At 41.7% G+C, this 16764-nt stretch overlaps 2 protein-coding genes and 1 pseudogene across 2 annotated transcripts; all 3 read left to right on the forward strand.

Annotated features, from left to right (window-relative positions):
- Positions 1 to 51: 51 nt before the first annotated feature.
- Positions 52 to 3083, forward strand: LOC138598677 (tumor necrosis factor ligand superfamily member 13B-like; annotated as a pseudogene).
- Positions 3084 to 3326: 243 nt separating this feature from the next.
- Positions 3327 to 6168, forward strand: LOC138598596 (transforming growth factor beta activator LRRC32-like). The gene is made up of 2 exons (XM_069670406.1): positions 3327 to 3443; positions 3620 to 6168. The coding sequence occupies exons 1-2, from the start codon at positions 3354 to 3356 to the stop codon at positions 5489 to 5491; spliced, it is 1962 nt and encodes a 653-aa protein (XP_069526507.1). The 5' UTR covers positions 3327 to 3353; the 3' UTR covers positions 5492 to 6168.
- An 8858-nt stretch (positions 6169 to 15026) lies between these two features.
- On the forward strand, positions 15027 to 16519 carry LOC138597992 (gap junction beta-1 protein-like). Its single transcript, XM_069669618.1, has 2 exons — positions 15027 to 15079; positions 15405 to 16519. Exon 2 carries the CDS (start codon positions 15419 to 15421, stop codon positions 16244 to 16246), a length of 828 nt encoding a protein of 275 aa, XP_069525719.1. The 5' UTR covers positions 15027 to 15079; positions 15405 to 15418; the 3' UTR covers positions 16247 to 16519.
- Positions 16520 to 16764: the final 245 nt, after the last annotated feature.

The raw sequence follows: 16764 nt of genomic DNA on the forward strand, positions 1-16764 counted from the left end.
TCACCCTTCTGAGTAACTTGAGGACATCCAGTCTGTCTCGTTGGTCTCGCAATGCTATACAATGCTTTATTATCACTTACAGCGTTCATGTTTTGTCTTAGTCTTTTCCTGGTGCACAGAGCCAGTGTTTTAAAAAATGATTTTCGCAAACTCCAAGGGGACATAATTCTACAATTAAATCAGCCACGTTCTGAGGGAGTCAATGGGAGAGAGGCCAAGAAGTCTAAAACAAGGGAGGTATGTCACTGATTATGCAGGATGGAGTCATCTTGGACATTGTACTACTGAGATTTATGCCATTAGTGATCATTCAGATAACGCTGCAATAATACATTTTCTCCTAATGCGTTGTTTTCTCTAAGGACTTAAAGCCAAGTACTTTGCAAAGAGCTCAGAGTTCTCTGAAAGTCTCATCTCTGAGAGTAAAAAGGGAACAGGGCAGCTGCAGAGGTGGGTTGGAGCTGAGGACTAAAGATGTGTCCATTAGCAACGGTCTAATCTGTTAGTGAGCACATAAACGGTGAATGCTAAGTTAATAAAATTAAAGTCTTATGTTTATTTCTCTCTGTTGCCAGCTCCAACATCATTCCTGTATTTAACAGCTAACACCAACAAACAGCCAGACATGAGAGGTAAAACTACATTCAAGTGTTTGGCTTCAGCATTGCACCGTATGCCATTATTTTGAATGAGTGTTTCTTGCCTTCTCCCATAGGAAATATATTAGTGATCCCTTGGACGGTTTCTGCGCAGCAAGGAAATGCAATTTCACAGAAGGAAAACAGAATTGTTGTCCAAGAAGACGGTTATTACTTGGTGTTTGGACAAGTATTGTGTCACTGTAATTCAAGCATAACTAAGTTGATTTACATCTGATTTGTTCCAACTATTCTGCTAATGTTCTGCTCAATTCACAGGTTTTGTTCACAAGCCCAAGTGCTGTTATGGGTCATGTTATTCAATGCTGGAGTTCAACTGAAACAGGAATAACATCGACAGAGCTATTGCGTTGCCTGCAAGAAATGCCTGATCATACTCCTGCCAATACATGCTACACAACAGGTCAGAGAGGCAAAGATATATAGCTAAACATTTTAAGGAACATGCTAACTTGCTTTTTTAAAAATAGAATAAGATGAGAAGATTGACACCACTCTCACGTCTGTATGGTAAATACCAAGAAGTTACAGCTAGCAGAGGGTTAGCTTAAACTAGCACACAGACAAGCCTGAGTCTTCCAAAGCTTGGACAAAATGTGCCTCCTGGCTTTTAATTTGTACAACAAACAAGTGTAAAAACAACCCATTGTGGTTTTCTGAGATGTAATTTGCTGTGCCTGACTATTTCTTGGCCAGGAGAAGTGCCTTTCTGGACTATCATTATCATTTTGAGGTTGCCAGTCTGCTTCTATCCAAGAATTAGTCTGGCCCCACTCTCTCAAACCACAACACTTCATCTACATTTCAGTTTATGTTCAGATTCAACAGATGAGATGTTTAGAGTTAAGCAAGAATGAAGTGCCCTTCATTAGCTGCAGGAGGGCTAGCAGCTAGCAGGATTTTGTCACCATTTGACAGATCTTGGCAAAGTTTTTCCATCACTGTGCTAAGGGAAGCTAAGCTAATGTGCTAATGGGCTGCTGATGCTAGCTTCATATTTACCGTTAAGTGTGATGTTAACTTCAAAAACTTCAGGAGTGCAAGATCTGTTTACACTTTTGTGCTAAGCTAGGCTAAAGAGATATCTGATGATAGCATAATGTATAACGTAAAGTGGGTTGTTAACTTCAATGCTCAAGGAGTGCAAGCAGAACAATTTTGTCACCATATGACTGATCCGGGCTATCTGTTTCCGCTAAGCTAAGCTAAGCTAAGCTAAGCTAAAGATGCTAGTTTTATATTGGTTAACTTTTAAAGCTTAAGGAGTGCTTGCAAAGAAGGACTTTGTCACCATTGGACAGACGCTGGCTAATGGTTCTGTTTCCACTCTTTGTGCTAAGCTAAGCTAAGTGGCTGCAGGCACTAGCTTTATATTTACCATACGGGTGTGAAAGCGGTATCAATCTTCTCATCTAACTAGTGACAGGAAGGGCCTCTATGTTTGTATTTACCAAACTGTTAAAATGTTCCTTTAACTTATCTTAAGTTATCAAATGATTAAATATATATCAACTTACCTTGATTTGTAGTCTATAAGGATTTAACATACAAGCTGTTTGTATGGGCCTCCAAGATGTTATGTCAGTTTTTCCTTTAATTTGTCAGACATCCTGTATCTCTTCTAATACCTTCATATCATAGACTGTATAAAATGATATAATATACAGCCATTCCTTTATATATGTGTCCTCTGTTGCAGGCATAGTGCATCTACATCAGGACGATGAGCTAGAGTTGGTGATACCACACAGGCCTGAAGCCCTCATCTCTATGGACACAGAATCAACCTTTTTTGGTGTCATACAGCTTAACTGAAAGAAAGACGGTACAGAGATGATAACTGTGCAGCTCGTTGTAGCAGGATGTAGGAAACTGACACTGAGCCGTGTGAGGGGAAGCTGATAAGAGACAGAGTGACAGCACCAGGACAACTGCTGGAAACTCTCCTTAATCAGAGGAAAATACATAATGAACTATTTAATGAACTGCCCGTCTCATGTTTGTTTTTAAAGACTTTAAAATCCATTAGCCTTAAATTAAGTTTGTCTCTCTGTTAGTCCACCTGGGCCTGTCCGCTGGCTTTGTTTACGTGTGCTACCTCCTCCTTTCATCGGTCTATTTTAGCACGTCTCTTTATACCTTGCTGGGGGCTTCCCTGCAGCTCCACCTCCGCGCTGTCTGTTTATTTGTTCCTCTCGTCTATTTTAGAACGGTTTCCGTTTTCCTAAGAATATGTCAGGAACAAACAAAGGTATAAATTTGTACTCCTCGGGGAGGTGTATCCTGGTTGACACAAACTCGTAAACACTGTAAATACTTTAATTTATCATGTAAAAGTTGATAGTTTTGAGACTATATGCCTGTAGTGATAAATTCTCCACTGGTATTTTCATTCATAATACATAATGGATTTATGTATCTATATCTGGTTACATTAGATTAAATAAATATGACCTTCTTTGTCTGTATACCTGTTTTTACACAAATTAAAGGGTCCATATTTGAACAATTTCTCAATAGAAAGTAATATATCATTGGCCAAGCCTTTATTGTCTAAATATAGTATCCTCAATGCCTATCTGGTGTCCGCAGCTGTGTTCCCTCTCCCCTTTTTGATGAAGCATGGGTATAAGAGGCTGTGCGAGTGTGTATATGAGCCCTGACAGCAGCAGGAGCAGCAGCAGCAGAGGGAGGATGGTCAGACATATGTTTTCTCATGTCCTTCTCCTCTGGTCACTCAGCCATGACCTCTGTATAACTGGACTGACGTATCAAGAGCCAGAGGTATGCTCACAATGAATCATTTAAGCGCTAATTGAAAAGTGTAACGCAACTTTTTAAGTCCTTCAAGTTGCACATTTTCTGTCTTTGAGATCTTAGAGCTGTTAAGGTTGTTTGACTTTGGTTTCCATGGTTCACTCTATGATTATGATTATGATTAATGTTCCTTTCATTTCAAGGAGCGGTCCTGGAACAACCAGAATCTCTTTTCTGTCCCGGAGGATTTGGATGTAAGACTGAGAAGACTAGACCTGTCCAATAACTTCATCAGACAGTTGCACACGCTTGCTCTGCCATACTTGGAGCAGCTGGACCTGAGCTCCAACCAGCTGGATCTCATCTCCGAAGGGGCTTTTGAAAACCTGGCTCGACTTGAAGAGCTGAATTTGTCCAGAAATGCGCTGAACAACAACCTTGGCAGCAACAGCAAAGCCTTCCGATCCATCAGCAGACTGAGGAGTTTGGACGTTTCAATGAACGGGTTGAGTGATGATGCAGTGGAGCTGTACCTTCGAAACAAACCGTCTCTTGATCAACTAAAGATGACTGGAAACGCCTTAACAAGACTTTCGCACAGCTTGTTCAGGGAGAGCAAAGGTTTGAAGTCCATTACTATTGAAGACAATCTGATATCAGTGATAGAGCAGGGGACTTTTGAACCACTGAACCAGTTAGAAGAGCTAAACCTGGCCAAAAATAACCTCGCACAAATCTGCGATTTTAAACTACCCCAAGTTAAATATCTGAATCTGAGTATGAATTCTGTTGAGTTCTTTGTTACGCGTGAGGACCACCAGTTGTACAGGCTGGAAATCCTTGATCTAAGCCACAACAAACTCATTTACTTCCCAATTGTTCCCAAGTTGAACAGTTTGAGGTATCTGTATTTACACAGTAATATGGTTGGTGCCTTAAAGTCAGAGGCCACGATGGTGACAGAGGTCAACGCTCTTTATAATGGCATTATGAAAGAGAGAACAGTCAGAAAAAATAACCTGCACTCAAACTGGAGGCTGATGCCACTGGTTTACATCGACCTGAGCTATAACCACTTCAGGTCTTTCCCACTGGAGACTCTGAGCCTTTTGTCATCTTTAGAAACTCTGAATTTCAGCTACAACTGTCTGCGAAACATCGTCTGGGACGTAAGAAACGATTCTGAATCAGGATACCCTCGTCAGCTTTTCTTTTCCTCATTAAAGCACCTTGACCTGCAAAGCAACGGACTTGAATATATGCCCCCGCTATTTCTCAAAGCGCTCACACAAATAGAAACGTTAAACCTGCAAGAGAATGCTGTGCAACCTTGTGCCTCTGTGGATGACGTGCAGAGCTTAACACCGCGAATACATCCGAACACTTCCTGTGTCCCCTTTGGGGAGTTAAGGACTCTTAAACACCTCAATCTAAAGGAAAACAACATAAAAATGCTTCAAGCGAACACATTTCAGACAACCTCTTTGCTGTCTCTGAACCTAGCAGGGAACTCGCATATGCTGATGCAAGATGGTGCATTGGACGGTGTGCAAAACACTCTTGAGTCCTTGATCCTCAGTGACATAAACATAACCGGCTCTGATCTATCTTTACCTTGCATGCCAGCTCTAACTCACCTGAACATATCAAACAACCGTCTGCAGTTGATTCCCAGCAGTTTAAGCTGCGCTCCTCTGAGAGAACTCGACATAAGTGATAACCATTTCAAGTCTTTAAACCACTCTTTGATCTTTGCTTTATCCCAACATCTAAACCTCATGTATATAAGTAGAAATGATTTTAACTGTTGTGACAGTAAATGGCTGACAGTCCTACATGAGTTAAATATAACACTGCCTGATTTAAATGACACTGTTTGCTTTACAAGTGATGGAAACATTAGGATGACAGAGTATCTGAGAAACCCCGCAGTGCCTTGTTTGTTTCATAAGAAAGCACAGGAAGTCCACTTTGGACAGATGATTGTCATTGTTTTATTTGTAACTGTGTTATTAACAGTGTTGATTGTGTTCACCAGGAAGGTCTGTTGCACACAGGCCTCTTTTATAGTGTGATACAAAAAATGTGCGGTCTTTGTTTTATTCTGTTTACACGTCTGTATTTGTAGATGGTTAAACAGAGTAAGAAAACCAAACACATTCAGTCAGCAAGCTGCAGCAAATGAACCAGAACTCCTGTGATTTTTAATTGGTATTTTCCTATAAACAGAAGTTGGGATTAATGGCTGCTTCGACTGTAAAAACTAACAGACTGTTTAATTAATGAAATGCAGTAAAGTCTTTGTGATCTGGCACTCGATTCTGTTCTGATTTCCCGTCAAGCTCCATAAAAGCTCTCTCTCTCTCCTCTCCACTGTCTGACGGACATGCATCAATCTGTGTGACCTGTGCAGCCAAAATGTTCAAATTGGCTTTATTGACTCCCAAGCTGTTTGGTTATGGTGCATGCCAAATTCACTAATCAGCCGGAGAATGTTTCGCCCATCCTTCTTTGTGAAGTGTTTGTAAAGTAAAACCTTGGCTCAAATGTTTATGACGTCTGTGAAGGCTTGCACAACTTTCCCAGAACCTCGACTGAACTCCTGGGCAATTCAAAATAATGCCAGAAGAGACCTTGTACAAGTTAATCCAATTTATATTGTAAAATATTTATAATATTAGAGAATTTCTTTATAAATATTAAGATCTGCACATGTTTGAGGTTAATAAATGATAATTTATGTGGCTCTGACCCTGAGAAACTGTCAAATACAATGTTAAATGTAGCAACAGTTATACTGTACATAATAAATATGGTGTTTCAAATAACCACAATATGTTGGCAGTCTTTATTTTACAAATGAACCTCAATTTCTATAACTGCAAAATGAATCACAGAGGTTCAGATGGCAAGAACTTTGATGTCAGCGAAGTTATGTTTTATGCGAGCAACTTGACCTCCAGTGAGTCGTAAAACGTTGACTGCAAGAGCTACTATCATTCAGTGTGAGGTGCATTTACTCTCAATAAAATCTGACTGAATTTAGATCCATTACTTTGAAGGAAAACAGACTCCTCCGTGCAGCACATAAATATTTAAATAAACCAACATCACATGAACAAACAGACACTGAAGGGGGGAATAAGTTGAAGCTTAATGACATGCAGTGCTGAAATCAACCTAAATATTTACGACAATCTCAACACGTGGCTCAGCCTACACTGTGGAGACAATGCTGTGCAGGATGTCATCCTGTTGAGCAATGCTCTTATTGTCTTCTTATTGACACATCCTTCTTCTTTAAACTGATGCAAAGTGCCATTTTGCAGTTCCCATGCCCATTACCACTCTGTCCGCTGGGTAGAGACAGGCCTGTGATGCCAGCGTTAGTGTCAGAGGAGCCAGGATTCCTTTATCAATGTGGCTCTTGAGCAATGTAACTGAAGGAAATGTCTTTGTTGCCCCACCCACAAGATTTAGATCAAGTAGCAGCTTGACAAGTTCAAGCAAAGAGCACTCAGAGAAAAGAACACTGTGTGGATAGTATTAGGTGTAAAACCATAGGAATGTAACTAGCAAAATGTATTCATTCTTCTTTGTGGTGATTAATAGGAGCTGGCATTTAGGCATTGGAAGTAGCTGGTTTGTTGGCACATTAGAGCCAGTATTTACTGTCAGTGCCTTCCTCTTGGCTAACTTTTCAACTACATCTCATCCTTTAAGTAAAGGATTTGTATCATTTCCAAATTAAAACCAATTCTGTAAAAATCTCTTTAAACTAGGATCATTTAATCCGGTTATTTTAATGTATCACCAGACGCTGGAATTCACGAAAGAATGAAGGCAGTGTCGTGACATATTTTAGAAATACAAGTAGGCTAGGTGAAAGAGGTACGATGTGAGATCATGCTTATTTTGACTGAGCTCTTTGACTTCCCACCACAAAATGTTTCTATGTAGTCATCTGGTTTAGGGGTCCATGTGCTTGTACCTGGCAGCCCAGTCTGCAAATTATCTGTGATCAAAACAGGGCCTGAATATCTGCCCCCAATACATTTTTAGTGTAGAAAGTACAATAAATTGCAACCCATGGTCAGATAGAAAATTACAAATCTGCCTGCATGAATTTCATCCAATTAGCACATCCAGAGACGATAGGTGATCTCATTGTTGTCTTAAATATTCATGATGTGTCACCCATTGCATCATAAGAGAGGACCAAACCCCTTTATCTTTTCCTGTTTAGACTACTATAACTCCATCCTCAAAGGCATTACTCAGGCCTCAAACGCACGTCTCCAAATGGTCCAAAACCCAGCAGCTAGGTTGTAAACAAATACTGGTTGTTTCATATTACTCCAACTCTTGCCTCCCTTCATTGGCTTCCAGTAAAGAACGGAATCAATTTTAAAATTTTATCAATTAAATACAAGGCCCTGCACGGCCTGGCTCCTGCACACATAGAAGAACTATTGAGCCCTTATTCTAGCGGCCGGCCTCTCCGATCTTCTGTTCAGGGCCTTTTATCTGTTCCTCGATCACACTTCAAATCCAGATGTGATTGTGCATTTGCAGTGGCGGACCCTAAACAGTCTACCCCAGAATGCCGAATCTGTGTTCAGTTTTAAATGGCTGCTAAAAACTCATTTCTTTAGCGTTTTCATAAACTCTGTCTGTCTGTCTGTGCATCATGCCTGTATGTGTGTTTGAACGTATACTAATATGCTTGTTTCAGACATGTATGTATGTTGTGTTTCTGTCTGTCTGTCTGTGCAGGATTTTACATGTGCAGTCTCTCGTGTATGTATAGCACTTTGTAACTGTGTGTTTTAAAAGGTGCTACACAAATAAAGCTGTTATTATTAGTAGTAGTAGAAGTAATATTTTTTAGTCTACATCTGTTAGCATGGAGGAGGCGGTCTTTATGACCAACACTGCAGCCAGTCAGCAGGGGGCGCTCGAAATGTATCGGCTTCACTTTAAAAGAGCTGACACGTCCATCCTTTTATAGCCTATGGTCGACGAACGGTTTTCTCCCTGATGACCATGACTCATCAGCACCAGGTGGTCCTCCGCCAGGCGCACGCATCCACCATCACCCAAAAAGTACAGTTAACGCACAAACTGTTTTTGCTGGAAAATGCCCGGAATACACTTGAACAAGAACTGCTCCACTTCACCAACGAGGTAATGCTAACACAAGTCTGACATATGCATTAGCGGAGAAAGCTAATGGGCCTCGTGGTCAAATCTAATGCTAGCTTAACCGTTAAATTATGATATGGCAAGCTTCGTGTGCTTTGTGAAGTTTTAATGAAAACTTTTGTGTAATTTTTACCAGAGCTGCGAAAAATCCATATTGTAATTATTTAGTCAATACATTGTTAAAGTTTTGAAGTGGATACAATTTAAAAGCAACATCACATGAGAGGGAGCTGTGTTGCCTGAGACCGAATCACAGCCGCTTTTATACAAAAGTTAAACAAGCGGCAAATAGTAGTTAAAAAGTAAAACTGTCTACGGTTTACCTTTTTTATCATTTATCTATAGGTTTTAATTTTTCATCAACCTGTGAAATAAGAGTCTGCTATGTGATTCAGAGGTACTAGCTTGATCAAAATAGACATACACGGTCTGCTGGAATGTTAATGAACAGTATACAGAACACGTTGTTGAGGCGGACTGATGCAGAGTGAAAAGTCAGATGATAATCACAGTGTCCTAGAACCAACGATGGTATCTTTGAATTTCTTGGGTAACTACACCCTGTCAAACCCAAAGATGCTTAATTATTATGTGCAATTATCAAATTGTCAACAGAGTAACAATTGTTGTTGAATAGTTTTCTGTCTACTTGTGTTTTTGTATAAACAGAAAAATCTTTAACACGTTATGTCATTTCACTTTTCCTCCAGGCCTATGAAGAAGTTCAATGTTTCCTCAAGTCATCTTTCCCCACTTGTGTGTTCAGTGATCTTGCAATGGCTTTGGATACAAAATGTCAAGCTGTTGACAAGCTCTCAGCTTTATTGAAGGACCTCACAGTCAGTAAGTTGGAAGTAACTCATACATTTTAAGCTCTTAATGTCACATTACAGATATCCATGTGTTCAATAAATGCATCAAATGTCTTGATCTCTTTCCCCTTTTCTCATTTTTACAGAACCACAACTTTGCGGCAAGAATGGAGTGAGAACAAACCAACTTAAGCCACTCAAAGAGAAAGGGATCTCACTGACAGATGTTCTGAAGTTTGGGCCCATGTTGCGGAACTCACTCATGGCGAGCTCCATAGCCAAAGCGGTCCAGGTGCTTGGACCCACACTGTCCCTGCAGCAGTTCAAACATTTCCTCATTTCCCAGCCTGCGGCGGCCCAGCAGGATGACAGGATTTGCAGCGCTTTGTCCAGCTACGAGAGCGCTGTTGTGACTGAAAACTCATGCCTTCATTTAAAGACAGAAGAAAAAGAACATGGAGTTGTTTTCGAGGAGGAACGCTCACTAGACGCTGTGATTCTTCCACCTGCCGTTATACAAAGTCCCAAGATCAGCGTTGAGAGGCCACCTCTACTACAACCTCCCATACCGGTTATATTCCCAGAGATCAGTAACCCTAAACCAATGAAAATAACACCACTAATGAGCTGGGGATGTGAGGATGATGTCCAGGTGCAACACCAAAAACAAACATCCTCCCAGCTGCTTCACTTCCTCAGAGCCAAAGCTAAAAACATGGGTGCAATAGAGGTCACCGTCATGGAGTGGAGTAAAAGCATAAACACTAGTTCTACACAGTCGACGTCCCCTACGATCAAAACACAAAGCTACCAATTTAGTCGAGTTATGACGGATGATCTGATCGATGCTCTGGCTCCGAAAACGTTGCGCACAGACATTGAGAACCACGCCCCAGTCTTCAGAGTGAAACGAGTGGAATCAAGTGGCTCTCTGACTTACACTTGTGTGATTGCAACTAAGACTGAACTGTGGGATATTGGAGACATCTTCACTGAGATGGCACAGGGGGACCCGGAAGCGAGACCCTTAAAAAATGAAGACTGCATAGCTCAGGTGGAGCACCCCTGTGTAGACATGGAGTTGACAACCCAAACTCACCAGTGCACAGAACCTGAACTCCAGACAAATTATGCTGGTGCAAAGACACCAGCCATCGCCGGTACCACAATTCCTGACTTCCAGGTCCGGAAGTTTGAGGAGACCGAAGTTGTTGTGTCTCATATAGTCAGCCCGGGCAACTTCTACATCCAGCACGCAGACTCCATCTTGAAGCTGCAGGCCCTTATCACAGAGTGAGTCGTTCAGCATGCATTCTAATCTCTTGTCTGCGTTTTCTCACTTTCTCCCAACCCTCCTTTATTCCCTGATCTCAATAACAGAACTTAAAGAGCCACTTCTCCTTTTTGTTCATTACTGCTTTCTTTGTAGATTTCCCCCCTTTTTTTTTTAATAATCCACATGTTTCTGGTTGTCATTATATTTTTTTTCTCATTTGCAGCAGCTGGAAAGCTAGTAGTTCATATGCCGAGCAGAACTGCATTCCAGACATTGGAACTCATGTAATGGGCTGGTTCCCTAAGCAGGAACAATGGTGCAGGTCTCAGGTGACCAAGATATGTGGAGTAAGTGGTGGTGAGTCAAGTTTTAGTTTATTGGAATGATTTTGCAAATGCATACCTCTAGATGGTAGCAGTGTCTCTTTGCTTGCCTGGAGCCACTTGGGGATTCCTAAAAGGTTCTTTTTGTTGTTGCTCACACGCTCTCTCCTTATGTCAGATCATAACGCCACTGATGGTGCAGGGAGCGAGACATCCATCAAGGTGGAGGTGATGCGTCTGGACCACGGTGACATTGCCTGCCTGTCACTGTTAAAGGTCAAGGAGATGACACCAGAGATGACCGCCCTACCACTTCAGGCTGCACAGGTCTCACTGGCAAATGTGAGTGGCTCCCTACTGATGTTGTTTTTATAACGTAGAGTTGTATTGCGACTGATATCAGTATCAGAACTGCCTCCAATATCACTTAAAATTCTGGGTCTGTATCGGCATGTACACCAGTCTATGCACTGATGCAAAATGGAATGGGAACACTGATATATGCACGTAGATACTCCAAAAAGCCCTAAGTGATGAACACGTTCAGATTCACAGCGACAGCCGTGCAGATTATCCCTCCCAGGATTTGCATACATGGAAATGGTTAATATACTGTTCTCTGCTGTGAGGGTGTATACTCACTTACAGAATTGGCGTTTGTCCACTTGATTAGTCACAGCCTTATCTTTTGCTCGGTGATAAAGGAAATGAATTATCTCGGTTCACGGTACTTTGCGTCTGTTTCCTCCCCCCCCCAGGTGTCGCCTGTGAATGGGTGCGATTGGTCGGAGGAGGCGGTGGGCTGGTTCCAAGCGATGGTCCACAACAGGACGCTGTATGCCAGACTTTACCCACAGGGGCCCAAAGTCACAGTGGAGCTGTTCCTGGAAAAGGGAAAGCTCGGAGCTATGAGGTACTTAAGTATGAAATACGGTAAATACGGTCAATTATTAGAGAATTGTCAGAATTATAAATGGTGAAAAAGCTAGTAAGCTAAACTAAGTGTGCCCATTTAGTGTTTACAGGCTGTCTTGCACAATTGATGTCATTTCTTGAATTAAGAAGTCGTTTGGTAACTTTATATAAGCCTATCTTGACCTCTTTTGTGTACATACTGTATACTTTCAAGGCCTAACTGCCCAATATCTTAACCGCACTATGGCATTGTTATTGTTTCAGGAGGGGTGCATCTCTGTCTCTGAGGCTGGCCCAGAACGGGCATGCAACACACAAGAAACTGAAAAATGCCGGCCCCATGAAAAGAAGTAAGTAGAGTAATAGTTTGGAAATTGTTTACCCTAAATAGTGCATCTACAGCAGATGGCAGTGTAGCCTGTGTATCATCAGTGTGGCACTCATTTCATTCAGAATGATCTCCGTGTCACCCGACTCATTTCTTGTGTCTGTCTTTTGTAGGCGCTGTTCAAGGTAAAATGAGGAAACAGGACTCGGAGTGGGAGAAATACCTCATCTCGTGCTACACTCAAGAAGCCAGAAGTAAATGAGAAGGCAGGGAATGTGTGTCGTTTTGTTTGCGTTTAATCGAGCTTGTCTGACAGCCAGTGTCAGATTTAAAGCAGAGATGGCAGCCCTGACACTGAGCAGAAAAATCTAAGATATTTAATGGTTCTTAAATGAGAGAGAAATAACCCTGTGTTGTTTGACCATCTGTGTAAAGAGGAAACGCAGTGAATAATTGACAAACTGCTGTGATTGGCACTTTGCAGTACAAGGATCAAAGATATTTAAATGAGTATATATGAGAGTTTGAAATAAACTGGATGTTGACTGTATACGTACACATTAAGTAGCATTTATCAGCTGTAGTATTTTTGTCTTACATAGCATGTTGTCAGTGCTATGTCCAGTGAATGTGAGTATAGAGCTAATGTGCTCTATAATATCTTTGAAACTAAAGAGATTAGTTTGTTTCTTACATAGGCTCTTTGTTTTCTAAGATTGGGACCTAACTGTCTCCAAAGCAGTGATAGAGAAAGAAAAGATTTTTAATAACTTTCTTATATGTGAGCAAGTTGTTTCATACTTTTTCCTGTCGAGCTTCCTACATAGCCTTTCCTTTAAAAAGAAAGTCCTTGTTATTCCAGCCACTAGACAGTGCCAGTGAAGTTAATTCAGCTCCTATCTATTAAGTGATACTTGATTTGTCTGTATTCCTTGCACAGTATGTTTGTGATTTTTTTATGCATCACTTTCTTTTCCATAGTAATCATTATTACAGCCATGTTTCCTTAGTTAACATTGTGTTCTTGTAAAATGGCATTTATCATTTTGAATGGACATTATAGCTCTGCTCTGGTAATAAAACGGTTATCTACAATCAGACGCCCCCTGTCTTTGTGTCGTAGAGTAGCGTAGCTTCTATAGAGAGAATGTAAATGAGCTTTAGTTCATTCAAAGAATTGCAAGGCCACGCAAACCCTCCCACCACGTCTGTCATAAGTGACGCAGAAATGCTTATGCCGCAGTCATCTGATAGCACATGACAAACGACCACATTGTGTTTGCACTTCAGATTGTTACTGTAAATTATTGTTTCTACGGTTACAGGGAGGAGTCTGAATAGAACACTCTGTGAAATCCCAGAGTTGGTACTGGTGAAGGAAATGTGTATGTTATATACTCTGATTGAAATGATTGGGATCTGAGAGCATGCAGATGAAGTTTATTACTTTGTTTACATAAAGTTACACTTCTGCTTTTCAGCTGATGGCAAAAACAAGAATATGAATTAAGCTTAAACTCAATTTGCATGACTGAATATGTTAATATCAGAATGTGGAAGCAAATCTTTATAAAAGTTTCCCTGTAAAACCAATAAGAACAGCACCTGGTGTAAAACAATAATACAATAGACCTGATTTACATGCTACAAAATCAGCCTGAGCAAATGACAGGACTGCCCTCAATTCAATCTTGTATATAAAATGAACACTGACTTTCATTTTGCACTCCATTAGTGTTTGCTGTAGTTAAACAGCTCGTGTGTTTTCTGCATGAATCTGCAAACCTGTTGGTGACTCGCTCGCTCTCCGTGACAGTGCAGTGCCTCAGGTCAAAAGCTTCCTTCACTTCCCTGCCCTGCCAAGCACAATAAATAATGCGACAGGCTGAGGCCTTTTGTGTCCACACAGATTCCTTCTTTTGCCCGGGGTAGGCGGAAATCGAGGCGTTTGATCTGAATTCTAAAGAGTCTTGTTGCAGCCCAATAAAGGCCGCCATTGTATGTAAATAGTTTATATAAGAGCATATGACTGCTACGGTGCAGGGCAGTGGCTAGTGGCGGAGGAATGATTAGCATTTTCCAAACGCACAGTGTTCTCAATCCAGCCTTTGGGCTCGCTAAAAAGCACAATATTATAATTAATTTCTTCCTGCTTTGTACACATTTTTGTGTACCACCACAGCTGAAGGTAAAATACACATTTAATTCTGTTTTATACTAACATTCAGAGAGGAATGAGTTCAGGCTTTATGTGAACGACGGCTGAGTGATGCCCCTTTGCTTGGACTCCAAAGATACTTGCCATGATGTTATTTAAAAACCCTTTTATGGTAGTAATATTTGGATGAATCAGCTTTTGAAGAATGTGTTTATTTAAATTTTTATTTGACAAATCTGGTCAAGTCTGTTGCCATTCCTACAAACAATGGAGGTCTCTCACTCGTCTTAAAAAAAACTCATAATGAGATGGATGTCTTGCTGGTTCCTTGGAGAAATGTGCTGGCAGTCTGTCAGTCTGTTTGCAACTGGGCTGTAGGTCAGTTTGGGAGTACAGTATTAATACAGGGCGAGCCTATCACGTGGCTGCGCGAATCTTTCGCAATTGGCTTCGTTCTGTTGCGTCTTGTGACGGCGCGCGGCGGGAGGCCATCACCCCTGCTTTTATACGGCCGGCAGACTACTTGGCAATTCTTTTCTGTTGATCCTCACACTGCCAAATCCAGCTTGATGCTCAGGCCACACCTCAGGATGGTCAACTTCGGACCCGGCGCTGCTTACGCCGCTTGCACCGCTGGCTGAGCCTGGTAAACCTCTAAAGACAATTGTTAACAGAGTTAGACTAAAACTAAATTATCAAGTTTTTTGTTGACGACAATATTTCTTATGCTCTTAAGATGATAATTAATAGTTACAAATTTGCCTTTTTTTCAGTATGCAGGGCTTAATGGTGCATGTTTTTAAAATGGTAAATGGTGGCACTTATAATAAAGGGTTTATTTAGCTTTTCATGAATTTAGATTGTTTTGTTATGCATTAACTTTATGGACATCATCGATGACCTCAAGCTTCAGATATAGCTTAGCATACATCCATGTAACCTTGACTGACAATGTGACTTATTTTCTGCAGACCTGGAGTCCAAAATGAACTGGGGCACCTTTTATGCCGTGATCAGCGGCGTAAACAGGCACTCTACGGGCATCGGACGCGTCTGGCTCTCCGTCATCTTCATCTTCCGTATCCTGGTCCTGGTGGTTGCTGCCGAGAGTGTCTGGGGAGACGAGAAGTCCGGCTTCACCTGCAACACCCAGCAGCCCGGCTGCAACAGCGTCTGCTATGACCAGTTCTTCCCTATTTCGCACATCCGCCTGTGGGCGCTCCAACTCATCCTGGTCTCCACCCCCGCCCTGCTGGTGGCCATGCATGTGGCCCACCGCCGCCACATCGACAAGAAGCTCCTGAAGAGGGCGGGCCGCGGCAGCCCCAAGGAGCTGGAACACATCAAGAGCCAGAAGTTTCAGATCACCGGCGCGCTGTGGTGGACTTACATGCTCAGCATCATCTTCAGAATCATCTTCGAGGTGGCTTTTCTCTACATCTTCTACATGATCTACCCGGACTTTAAGATGGTGCGTTTGGTAAAGTGTGACTCGTTCCCCTGCCCCAACACAGTGGACTGTTTTGTGTCCCGGCCGACAGAAAAGACCATTTTCACTGTGTTCATGCTGGCAGTGTCCGGGGTGTGTGTGCTGCTTAACCTGGCAGAGGTGGTGTACCTCGTAGGCAGGGCCTGCAAACGCTGCTTCGGAGGCTCTGAGGACGAGTCCAAAGGAGCCTGGATAAGTCAAAGATTGTCTTCTTATAGGCAAAATGAAATCAATCAGCTGATAGCAGACCATTCTCTCAAGTCAAAGTTCACTGTGACCAAAAAGAGCCCAACTGAGAAGGGTGAAAGGTGTTCAGCTTTCTGAGACTCTTGTTGTCCCTTTAAACTAATCAGCCGTAATCACACATGTCCATGGAGCATGCTGCTCTGCATTAATGTCACATACACTGTATATTTGATCATTGTCAGGATACACATGTTCACTTTTTATTTATCCCTCCATCAATCGCTTTGTTGCTTTTTCTTTTTGCTTTTACCGACACTAGTTGCAGGAAAGCTCTCCTAAACAGATTGTAGTGAAGGTTAAAGGACTGTACCAGTGTCTTTGCATGTTGTGGCACATTTACAACAAATCACACACAGTCGTTGATGGTGTCAACGATTGGCCAAATGTGTTAAATTTATTTGTTCCATTGGCACAACGTATTGTGGGCATCTCAAGAAACCGAGCTCGTAAGCATCACTAAAGAATTAATGCCAAACTTGTGTCACATAACAGAATTATGGATTTGTTCAAACCTCCTGCACGTGTGGTAGGTTGGTGTACCAGTTAGAAACCTTCTATTTCTGTGACACAGTTGTATTTCTAACTTATAATGTATA

This window comes from Semicossyphus pulcher, unplaced genomic scaffold, assembly GCF_022749685.1.
Source record: "Semicossyphus pulcher isolate SPU_LCO1_2020_fin unplaced genomic scaffold, fSemPul1.0.p SCAF_2, whole genome shotgun sequence".
Classification (NCBI taxonomy): Eukaryota; Metazoa; Chordata; class Actinopteri; order Labriformes; family Labridae; genus Semicossyphus; species Semicossyphus pulcher.